The 11,974-nt window shown below is 40.1% G+C and overlaps 1 protein-coding gene across 2 annotated transcripts; it reads right to left on the reverse strand.

Annotated features, from left to right (window-relative positions):
- Window positions 1–4,162: 4,162 nt before the first annotated feature.
- THUMPD1 (THUMP domain containing 1) lies at window positions 4,163–10,080 on the reverse strand. Of its 2 annotated transcripts, XM_011931875.1 has the most exons (4): window positions 9,366–10,080; window positions 8,181–8,429; window positions 7,333–7,759; window positions 4,163–6,832 (listed from the first exon to the last, which is right to left on the reverse strand). In XM_011931875.1, exons 1-3 carry the CDS (start codon window positions 9,595–9,597, stop codon window positions 7,353–7,355), a joined length of 888 nt encoding a protein of 295 aa, XP_011787265.1. In that variant the 5' UTR covers window positions 9,598–10,080; the 3' UTR covers window positions 4,163–6,832; window positions 7,333–7,352. The 2 variants fall into 2 exon arrangements, with proteins under 2 accessions (XP_011787265.1, XP_011787264.1); XM_011931874.1 differs by having other exon boundaries at window positions 4,163–7,759.
- Window positions 10,081–11,974: the final 1,894 nt, after the last annotated feature.

Below are 11,974 nucleotides of genomic sequence, written 5' to 3' on the forward strand. Positions count from 1 at the left end.
CTGGCTCTATTTGAGTGGGTTCTTCCTATTTGATAGCAATCAACTCCAGACTTACACAGGTTAGCAACCCTCCATCCCTCCAGGAAAGGACAGAGCTCTGTTTTCAATCATTTAAAGTAACTCTCGGGACTGCATTTGCCTACCTTAGATCACATCTCTCACCAGTGTGGTTCAGGGTAATCATATATGCTGATCGGCCAGACTTGGATCATATTGTGTCCGGAATTGGTGGGTTCTTGGTCTTGCTGACTTCGAGAATAAAGCCACGGACAGTCGCGGTGAATGTTACAGCTCTTAAAGGCGGTGGCATCTGGAGTTGTTCATTCCTCCCGGTGGGTTCATGATCTCGCTGGCTTCAGGAGTGAAGCTACAGACCTTTGTGGTGAGTATTACAATTCATGAATGAGGTGTGGGCACAAAAAGTGAGCAGCAGCAAGATTTATTGAAAAGAGCAAAACAACAAACCTTCCACAGCGCGAAAAGGGGTAACAGCGGCTGCCACTGCTGGCTCAGGCATCCTGCTTTTATTCCCTTATCTGACCCCACCCACATCCTGCTGATTGGTTCATTTTACAGAGAGCTGATTGGTCCATTTTGACAGGGTGCTAATTGGTGTGTATACAATCCTCTAGCTAGACATAAAAGTTGTCCAAGTCCTCACCAGCTTAACCAGACACAGAGCACTGACTGGTGCATTTACAAACCTTGAGCTAGACACAGGGTACAGATTGGTGTGTTTACAAACCTTGAGTTAGACACAGAGTGCTGATTGGTGTATTTACAATCCTTTAGCTAGACATAAAAGTTCTCCAGGTCCCCACCAGATTAGCTAGATACAGAGTGCTGATTGGTGCAACCATGAACCCCAAGCTAGACACAGAATGCTGATTGGTGCATATACAATCCTCTGGCTAGACATAAAAGTTCTCCAAGTACTCACCCGACTCAGGAGCCCAGCTGGCTAGCCCAGTGGATCCCACACCAGGGCCGTGGGTGGAGCTGCCCACCAGTCCTGCCCGGCACCTGCACTCCTCAGCCGTTAGGTGGTTGATGGGACCTGGTTCCCTGGAGCAGGGGGCGGCACCTCTAGGGGAGGCTCCAGCATGGGCATGGCGGGCTGCAGTGCTCTGGACCGGCGAGAATTTGAGCCCGGCAGGCCAGCAGTGCTGGGTGACCCAGCGCATCCTCCACAGCTGCTGGCCCAGGTGCTAAGCCTCCCACCCGCGCCTCTCCCTCCATACCTCCCTGCAAGCAGAGGGAGCCAGCTCTGGCCTTGGCCAGCCCAGAGAGGGGCTCCCACAGTGCAGTGGCGGGCTGAAGAGTTCCTCAAGCGTGGCCAAAGCAGACGCAGAGGCCAAGGAGGCACTGAGAGTGAGCCAGGATTGCCAGCACGCTGTCACCTCTCAATATGTCTATCATTGGAGATAGGGGTTGGTGTCAATCCCACCAGAGAGAAGTTAGGGTAATACTCTATAGGAAAAACTACAGTAGCTAGTAAAAAGGGGGAACAGATACTGTATAAGCATATGCAGGTTTCACTGGATAGGCAGCAGATTTCACCGAATGGACAACTGCCATGGAACTCAGAATACATTTTCTCACAGAAACAAGGCAAACAGAAAATTGTGGCCAGTTTCCCAAACAAGTCTCATGAGACTGTTTAGGACCAATGGAAAGGAAACTCTGGCAATGACAATAATAGTCTTACTTCTAGGAAGAAGCCCTATTTTCCTAATTTCCTTTCCTCATGGACATTTCCTACGGACACAGCAAGTGACAAAATTTCAAAACAATTTGTCAGCATCTTCCCACATCTGTACCTCTCCCTCTCACACACCAGTGAGCTCTTACCTCTTATACCCCCTCCACTCCCCATTTATTCTATTCTCCGAAATAGTTTCCTTTTGCTGCCATGTTCTCATTCTCTCAATATAAATGATTCCAGCTGAACAGAAGTAACCACCAATTAGAATCAATGTATGAACAATGAATAATATAAATTATGCTAACCTCAGTAATTATCTAATTGGTAGGTTTTAAACAGTATTACAAAGAGAAGCAAACAACATGAGGCAAGAAACGACCTTGTAGAGATAGATCAATCTTTCCTGAGAGTTTTTTGCTTCATTTTGTTTTGTTTTGAGATGGACACTTGCTGTGTTACCCAGGCAAAAGCAGGAGCTCAGTGGTGCAGTTATAGCTCAATGCAACCTTAAACTACTGGGTTCAAGCGATCCTCCCGCCTCAGGCTCCTGAGTCGCTAGGACTACACGTGTGCACCATCGTGCCCTGCCTAATTTTTTCTTTTTAGTCTTTGTAGAGATGGGGTCTCACTATGTTGACCATATAGTAGCTCATTATATAGGTAGAAGGCACCTTTTTTTGTTTAGCCCTAAGAACCTGAAAATGTTTTGTTAGAACAGTATAAACGCATGATGAACTAGAGCCTTTAATCAACTCTGCAATACTGAATCACTACTAAGAATCTTTCTAGAAATCTTTTGTCCCATTCTGTATGAGAAAAGCACAGTGGCCAAGGATGACCAACTGCCTTGTTTTTAGCGACAGCACTTGACATCTATCCTAGGACTCTTGGCCCTAATACCCCTATAAATTCAAAGAACATGACAGTAGGTATCAAGGGGCCCCATTTAATATTCAGAAAGAAGACAATATCCAAAGAAACCAGAAAGTTTCATCAAATAAGGATTTAAGAACAATACTACATAAAGACATGAAGATAGATGGCCCTGTAGTTTCCTTCTAACCGTGGAATTGGTTGATATTGACTGATCGTCTGCATGAGATTTCTATTTCAGTTAGCATCATTTCAGGCAAAAGGTAGTTAATTTCAACCTAAGAACTACTCACATTTTCTCCATTACATTCACTAAATTAATGAATTTTGACTTTCAGAAAGGCTATTTGAGGGCATTTTAAAATACAGTAGTAGTCTTATTTTGAGAGGACAGAAAAGAGGATTTTTATGGTCAAGCCAGGGCAGAAAACTGTATTATATTCCAAATTATCCCTAAAAAATCTTCAATCTCCAGGATCTAGCTCTGAAAAGACAAGAACTAAGTGTTCTTTTTGCATTTAGGTGTAGTCTCCATTTTCCAGAACAGTAGAGACCTAGGACTAGTTTGAACTAGGAGAAAGCAATGGGGTAAAGGGATTATTACTTTCTTGTGGCAAAGCATTTAAGTGAATTTGCACTAAAAACCCCTAAGATGGAGCTACACTGTCACCCTTCTTATATAAACAGAACAGTTTCTAGTGTCCGTGAGATTCAATAAGCTTAGGCTTATTATCAAGATAATCTAGACTTTAAAATTCAGTCTGAGTTTCATGCAAGCTCTCTCCTGTTGCACTAACTGGAAGAATGGAATCAAATGTCTCACAATGTTTTTCTGTCAATTAGGTGGAATTTGTTCAAGAACTCCCAAAGACAATCACTGGGAAAATCAAACACAATGTTTTAAGAGACCAAGAATGGGGACGAACATAGCTTGATAAAAAAAAAAACTGAAGGGTTAAGTAGTAATATGATTGCTTTCTCTCATTATTTGTTCCTGATAATTCCATGACTACTCTCTTAAAATGTTTAAGATCCTTCCTGGTTGAAGTTTTTATTTTCTACTTAGCTAAAAACTTAAAAAATAAAAGTCTAAAAATATATGGATGAAAATTATTTTAATAACCAAACTGACAAAGGTAATAATGGTTTCTAGTGTTTAAAATAGGAGTCAAATGATTACTTAGAAAGTGCACAATGAATCTGTATTTTGTGTCTGATTAATTCAAAATAAAGACATACCCTAAATGTTCAAGACAATTTCTTCTGCTTAACAACTTTATGAGACCAAACTTTAAGACATTTAAAACACTGTTAAAATGAGGAGTATAATTCAAAAATCAGTAAGTGAATTTAATGAAAGTAAGTACTGTATTACTGTGGCTCATTCTGAAGCAAATTAACTGTAAAATATCTGAAACTTGGATTTAAGGATCAAGGGTAATTAATAAATTTTCTATACTTTTTAGGTTCATGTCCATGACTTTTTATAATTTGACATATAAACATCTTTCATGATATATATATATACTATAAAGCAACAGATTTACTAAGAGTCAGAAAGAAAGAAAAAGTACAGAACACCAATTTTTAGGGAACAAATTTACTTTGATTTTTCTGAAAATATCAGAACTATGAAAAACAAGCTTGATATTTAGCTGTACCAAAAGCAAAATACAAGTAAAAATAACATTTGAAAACTATGTTTAACCTTAGAGAATCATGTTTTAAAATACAAAGTTTAACATTCTTTCCTCTATGGAGCTAAATGTTTTCTAAACAACAAGACTGCAGTTTTACTTTTTTTTAACTGACGTAATTTTTTAAAAGAAAAAACAAAAGGGGAATAAAAAGCACTTACTTCCTATTCTGGAATCTCATCATTTATAAAATAACATGCTCAAATGTCAGTGAAAATAAACAGTTGATAAACCTGAAAACAAGTATTTTAATGAGTTCAGGTTACAACTGAACACAGGATTTTGTAACTGGGAAAGAATAGTTTGTATAACAACTGAGGCTTACCAAATACAAATAAATATAAAAGGCAATTAAAAACAAAACTATAAAATCAAAGTCTTTCCGGTAAAGTAGCAGCTTTCACAACGTAAAAACAATTTAGTTCCACAGAGTTGTATGTTCTGTAGGCATATGGCCGGTTTTTTTCCGAGTCCTTTTGTCTTGCACTATCAAAATAGAATCTTTGTCTTGGAGCAAGTCTGCTGAAGAAGGCACCAAAATCCTATCCTCCCTATTCCCCTAAATGATATTAATAATCCTCTTATCAATCATTTCAAAGTAACTTCAATGTCATTAAGAATTAGCATTCAAAATACGTAAAGCTACAGAAGGAAGGTCCTGCCTATTCTCTTTACCCCTCTCAAATCATTCTAGTCTAGCTTGCCAAATAGAACCACTAGCTAGGATAAAAATATATTCCCATGTTCACTAGCCATTAAATAAACATAGCCACTTGTGCAGGAACCCTAACATTTTTAGCAATTCCTAACTTTAAAATTTAAGGATAAGCCCATTTCTACAAGCTAACTTTACAGCTTCTTAATATTCTTAATCTGGACAGTTTACTTTGCAGACTTTGTTGGTGTCTGCCTTTTCAATTGTTTTACCCAAAAATAGGCCTTGAAAAAACTTTCAAATTCAGGAAACTCCTGCAGAGAACCCTCATGGTATGTGAGTGTGAGCATTAACTTGAAGAATACTCTTATTTCACAGAAATTTAGGACTGTCAGACTAGGGCTGAGTTCATTCTCTTCCTTCAGAGACAAAATTTCAAGCTGAGCAGATTCATAGACAAGGGTTCCTCATACAGTTATATACTAGTGCTGGGAAAAGGAGAGAAAATGCTATTTCATTGGGTCTTGTGGTTCCTCCAGTTGGGTTAGAGAAGATTTGAGAGTTGTACCCTTCACTTTCAAGTCCAAGTGGCTGCAGAAACATTTCAAGGATTCCTCTGGCAAGGTGGCAAGTCAGTTTCCTTTTAGATCTAAGACTCTTGTCACTTTAAGAAAAAAAATTTTCCCCTGAACCTTTCAGAGACTTGTCCATGTGTTCGTGTGATGAAAAATGTCTGCAAAATAGGCTAGTTTCTGTAGCCATTTTTCATTTCCAAAGCACTCAGCAAAAGCTGGCTGTTTTCTTATAAGTACTCTGGTAATTCACCTTTCAATTCAAATATCCTGTAGAGAACTCTTCCTCTGATAAGCCAATGGATGTCTGTATGGTGCGGGAGGTTTATGTGCTATTCGTCCAGGTTTTTCTTTTGGGTGGTTTTTTTTTTTTAAACATTTTTGCATAAATGAGTCTTTGACACAGGTAACCAGTTTTGTAACATTATTCAGAACATCACTGTATCTTCAAGTTTTTGATATCAGCATCTCTGTGAAGAAAGCAGTGTGCTATAATGTCAACATCAGGATTTCTTTAATAATGCAAAACGACTTATGGAGACAACCACTGATGGGGCACCAGAAGTGTAGATAACAGACCTCTGGTTATCAGATATGATGTCACAACATTATATATTGGCCTTTGTTTTGGCAGGCTTCTAGCAAAAGAAAAAGTTTTCTTTGAATTTTACCATTTATAAATCTTACAAATGCTACAGCATGACAAGTATTAGTGAAATCTGTTGACTCATCATCCTGGATAGAGAAGCTGCCACTTTTCAGTTAATGACACAAAACCTTTTTTGCATCATATGAGATATCATCAGTAAATCAACTTACTGAGAAAATAAAGTCTTTTCAATTTTGTACTGCATCTTGCCCCAGCATTTTAATGTTATTAGATTCTCACCAACTACGCATATTTTCCTTTCCTGAGGTAAGCTCTGCTACTAAATAATTTGCTTCTTAAACCTTTTGACTAAATGTGATTTCTGAACAAAAGCCTTACTGTTTTTGATAGTCCAAAAGCCATTTGAAAATAATGAATATCCTTTCTTCTCAAGTGGCTGTGATTTAGTTACAATTGCTAGTTTTGTAAGTTGCATGCCACAGACAGTGCACAATAGGATAGGACAGCTTGGACTGAGTCCATATAAAACCCTTGAGAAGTAGCTTTCATTATAAAGACAGAATTTCTTTGTGTCCCTTGTTGCACTAGTATACTGAAGTATACTCAGAAGACTGAAATTCTTCATCACCAACCTTTTCAGAAATGTCTGTAGCTCTATGCCTAAATGGTTCTCTTCTCTCTCACATCTTGCCTTCCAAAATTGTGGCACTGGACTGTCAACTTTGTTACACACAAATGTTAAAAAATAAAAATAAAAAAATAAAAACAGACATAAACAAGAAAATCACAAAAGTACAAAAACTTCACTAAACAATTCACTTCTAACCTACATGATCCACATTTTTGCAATGTTTACAACAAAGTGGCAGCAAGACAGCTGAGCTGTGGCATGTAAAAACGCCTTCCTTAGAATGAAAACTTCCCTCTGATTTTCTACTTAACAGTACAGTTCACTGGCACTGCAGAAGAGGAGCCTGGGAGAGGTCAACATCCACCTCCTCCTATCCTCCCCTCTTTGCAATAGCAGCACATGGGTCTGCCTCTACATAATACTATAAGGGCTGAAAGATCCCTAACAAAACTGTTAACAGGGCTGCGCAATCATTGTTCACTACTGTGAGAACAGCATAATGCAGCAAACAAATAAAAAACTGTTTTTAAGTCACAATTTAAGGTGAAACCCCAGCAACATCTCACAGAGCCCCAAGTGAGAAACCTACCTCCAACACCGAATGACTTCCTATGAGAGGTCATTTTCATTTGACTTGGATCCTTCTGTGGCTTGACTTGCAAGTTCAGGTTTGGCTCCTCCCTCATTTACCACCTGCGGATTAGACGTTGGTTTTGTCTGCCCCAGCTCCTCAGTATTCTCTGGTACCTGCTGGTTATTTTTTCCTTCTGCTGTGTTGTTTTGGTCTGATTTGTCAGCAGATTCCAATTTAGCTTCTTTCCCATTTCCCTGCTTTGAGTTAAGCTGTGATGGATCCTTAGGGCTCTTCACCACCTCCTGGAGATTGTATTTTCTAAACAACATGTAATCTTTCACAACACTCAGGCAACAGACAGCTTTGATGATTTCTACTACCACCGTGTACTGTGGATTGGTGAGATCCACTTTATTTTCTGAATTGAGGGTGCACACTATTCCTGTAACAAAGAGAAAAACACGTAGCTGAGGAGGATACCATTATGTTTGACAGATACAAAAAAATCTTTTGTCTCTGTTTCTTGTTAAAATAAGACATACAGTAATACACTCCTCTATGTGGACTTCAAATACTCTACCCTTACAATAAATAAATGTAAATGAAACCCTACAACATTTAGTAAGAATATTTTTTTCCAAACAAAATTCAATTTTGAGTTAAAAAAGACTTTATCTAACTACCAGAAAATCTCATATCCAACATACTGAAATCAGTTGATTTAATATTATTTTAAGAACATTTTAATACATTTGTTCTACACTCAAAAATGTAAGCCTTAACTCTTTAAAAAGAAAAAAAAATCCTTTAAAAACAAGTATTTACCATTGAACGCCTATGGAAAATCACTAAGAGAAACATACCTGCCAATTCTCTGATAACTTCTTCTCTATTCACGTGACTGTTATTTCGAGATTTGTACACAATCTGAAATGTCCCTTTGTTAGGAGTTTTAAACCAGGGTTCCAAAAATGTTTGTGCATATTTTTTCATATCTTCTAAAAAAGCCTTGCATGTGCCTGAGATGGGTAACATTCGTAGAATAACTCGAGTCTTCTTCTTCTTGGTTTTGTACATATCCTGGAGAATATGATGCACCAATTTCTCAGGTTCTTAAGAAAAAAAAAAAAAGTTAAGAAGGTAATTTCTCAGACATCCTAAAGACTGAACTCTAAAATGAATTTTCACTGGCAATGACATAAGTTGACAGAAGAAATTCTGATAATGAATTTAAATGACTCTACCTAGTCGTTTTTCCAACTAGTATTTCTTCAGTGCCTAATATGTACTATAATGTACCTAATATTTTAACTTTTCATCATTACTGCTTGCACTAGAAATGACTGTTTAGACAGTGTTGTTAACATTTTTGTGAGTCCTGAGTTATCCAACCTTAACACCATGCTGTTGTTTTCCTGTAACAACTATCAGAGTACATTAAACAGTACATACTTTTTCACCAAAAAAAAAACAAAAACAAAAAAAAAAATCTGTGAGTCACTTTAAAAGATGTAATTAATCCATTAGCTAAGTTAGCACAGAAGTCTAAATCTCAGACCCAGAAGGAATCCCAGAACCATGTTGGGCATGAGATCATGAAAGGGAGGTCCTCAGGCTGCAACCTGCCTATATACAAGTCTATTTGGGGCTGCTCTGAAAATGTTTAAATTAGTTGACCACATTGAAAAATTAAAAAACTCCAGATTTCCAACTTATTTTGAGAAATTCGAATACCTGGTCCTGCATTCCCAAAGAGCTACAACTGGCTGGAGCTGAGTAGCAGCTGCCCCTTTTAGACAGAACAGGCACTCTAGTTCTGCTTTGTTATATACGAAGGAAGCAGCAAAGCCAGGTTTCCACTCTTAAGGCAATGCTACATCCACCACCCCATTCTACCTCTCCACAGGCCAACTGCTAATATAGTGTACAGAAGCTGCCATCAAATGATTGAGTCATGCCCAAGAAGCCATTTTGTAAGCAGTATTCCCTGAGAGAGGAATATACCCAGATGTTATAAGATCAATAATCTTAACAAGTATTCGTTACACCTATCCCAAGTGTCCTGATGAAGACGACGTTATTTGCTCCACTTTCCACTGACTGGAATCTTCTTAGCCTCAACTCTGTAGATGCCTTAATGTCACCAACTTCTTTCTTCAAGGCAGCCTCCACATCATCATCCTCTCCCTCACTTTCAGAGGGCTGCTGATCCTTGTCTGTAAACTGTTTGCATAAAACTAATGAGCAGAAATGACACAACAGCTTACATTTAAACACCATAAGTAATCATTTATGTGAAATCCCTTGTGGCAGGCCGCTCAGTATTGATTTTTTTTTTTTTTTTTTTTTAAAGATGGAGTCTCACTTTGTCTCCCAGGCTGGAGTGCAGTGGTGCGATCTTGGCTCGCTGCAACCTCCGCCTCCTGGGTTCAACCAATTCTCCTGCCTCAGCCTCCCGAATAACTGTGATTACAGGCGCATGCCACCATGCCCAGCTAATTTTTGTATTTTTAGTAGAGATGGGCTTTCGCCATGTCAGTCAGGCTGGTCTTGAACTCCTCAGGTGATCCACTTGCCTCAGCCTCCCAAAGTGCTGGGATTACAGGCGTGACGCACCATGCCCAGCTGACTCAGTATTGATAATACAGTTTTTATTAAGAAACTGGGACACCATACCCTTCAAAACATGGAGCAAGGCCGGAAGTGGTCGCTCACGCCTGTAATCCCAGCATTTTGGGAGGCTGAGGCAAGCAGATCACCTGAGGTCAGGAGTTCAAGACCAGCCTAGCCAACATGGTGAAACCCTGTCTCTACTAAAAATACAAAAACTAGCCCGGTGTGGTGGCAGGTACCTGTAATCCCAGCTACTCAGGAGGCTGAGGCAGGAGAACGGCTTGAACCTAGAAGGCAATGTTGCAGTGACCTGAGATTGCACCACTGCACTCCAGCCTGGGCGACAGAGCAAGACTTTGCCTCAAAAAAATTAAAAAAAAAAAATGTGGAGGAAGAGGAATTCCCACAGATATAGTACGTAAAATTTGAAAATGTTTTCAAAAGCATCCTGACAGTTTGAGACAGAGAGAAATGTGCTGACCAGATCAATCATTTCAGGGTGGACCTTAATACCTTGAACAGGTATCTGTGTGACTGACATGACACTGTCCTTTTGGTGAGATTAGATCAAATACTTGTGGAATTAAAAACCCTTACTCTTGCTCTATTAAGGAACAAGGCACAGAAATACTTGTTCAATAATTTTGGCCAAGCATGGTGGCTCACGCCTGTAATCCCAGTACTTTGGGGGTCAGAGAAGGGCGGATCTCTTGAGCCTAGGAATTTGAGACCAGCCTGGACAACATGGCCTGAGAACCCCTCGCTACAGAAAATACAAAAAATTAGTCAGGTGTGGTGGCACATGCCTGCAGTCCCTGCTACTCGGGGGCAGAGGCACGAGGATCGCTTGAGGCTGGGAGGTGGAGGTTACAGTGAGCAAAATCATGCCACTGTACTCCAGCCTCCACCTTGGGTGACAGAGCAAGACCGCTTCCAAAAAAAGAATTTGCTCAAAGTACAGGAGTAGACAGGATATGTACTTGTTCCAATGAAATCGCCAATCAGGCACAATAATTGTACACATTTACTGAAACTTTATTACATACCAGTATGTACTTTATGTACATAAGCAACTCATTAGCCAGTCTTAAAGTATTCTCCTTTTTATCTAGCTCAGCAGCATCAAATAACGTGCCCATGTCCGAATCCCCAGCTGGTAAAGGATGAGCCGTGAATTTAAATTCCCTCTGTATTATTACCCTTCTTCATTTAGTCCCTCACAGTGTGCATGTGGGCATTGGTCCATATTCTAAGACAGTAATATGATTTCCAAACAGTAAGACTTTAGGTGATAATGGTAAAAAAGTGTTTACTTTCTAAAATGCATTGTAAGTGCAATAACTGGCATTAGTAGTAAACCTATTATTCCAAAGATATTATTGCTTCAGGTAAACACATTATTACTCCAACTTCACAAGGCTGTCATGAGAAATGTGTTTCTGAAAGCGCTTCAGCACACCGCCTGGCCCTCGGTGAGCAGTCCATCAGTGGGAGCTAGGCCGGGCTCAGTGGCTCACGCCTGTAATCTCAGCACTTTGAGAGGCAGAGACGGGAGAATCGCTGAAGTGTAGGGTTTAGGACTACCCTGACCAAAACAGTGAGACCCCTTATCTACCAATTACAAAAATTAGCCGAGAGTGGTGGCGCGCACCTGTAGTCCCAGCTACTCCGGAGGCTGAGGGAGGAGAATCGCTGGAGCCCAGGAAGTCGAGGCTCCCCTGAACTATGATCCCGCCACTGCACTCCAGCCTGGGCAACAGAGCGAGACCCTGTCTCACAAAAATAAACATAAAAGTAATGGGAGCTACCGTGGTTAATGATGGAAAGAAAAGGTGCAAGCACTTCAGGCACAAAAACCATAGCGCCCAAGTCTGCGAACGTCTCAGGGCTACAGACGGAAACGCCGGCGAGACCACGCCCCTACAGCCGTCACGCCGACGACCCAAAGCGCGCATGCCCATACCGACAGCCAACCCTCCAGCCTTCCCTCCTCCCGCAAGGCCTGGCAGCCCGTGGTTAATGATGGAAAGAAAAGGTGCAAGCA

This window comes from Colobus angolensis, unplaced genomic scaffold (genome assembly GCF_000951035.1).
Source record: "Colobus angolensis palliatus isolate OR3802 unplaced genomic scaffold, Cang.pa_1.0 Scaffold92, whole genome shotgun sequence".
Taxonomy (NCBI): Eukaryota; Metazoa; Chordata; class Mammalia; order Primates; family Cercopithecidae; genus Colobus; species Colobus angolensis.

Coding starts and splice junctions, on each gene's coding strand:
- THUMPD1 (XM_011931875.1), bottom strand. CDS start 9,597: ATGGTGTTTAAATGTAAGCTGTTGTGTCATTTCTGCTCATTAGTTTTA. Junction 8,430..9,365: donor CATCAGGACACTTGGGATAG/GTGTAACGAATA, acceptor TTTTTTCTTAAG/AACCTGAGAAATTGGTGCAT. Junction 7,760..8,180: donor AGTTATCAGAGAATTGGCAG/GTATGTTTCTCT, acceptor TCTTTGTTACAG/GAATAGTGTGCACCCTCAAT.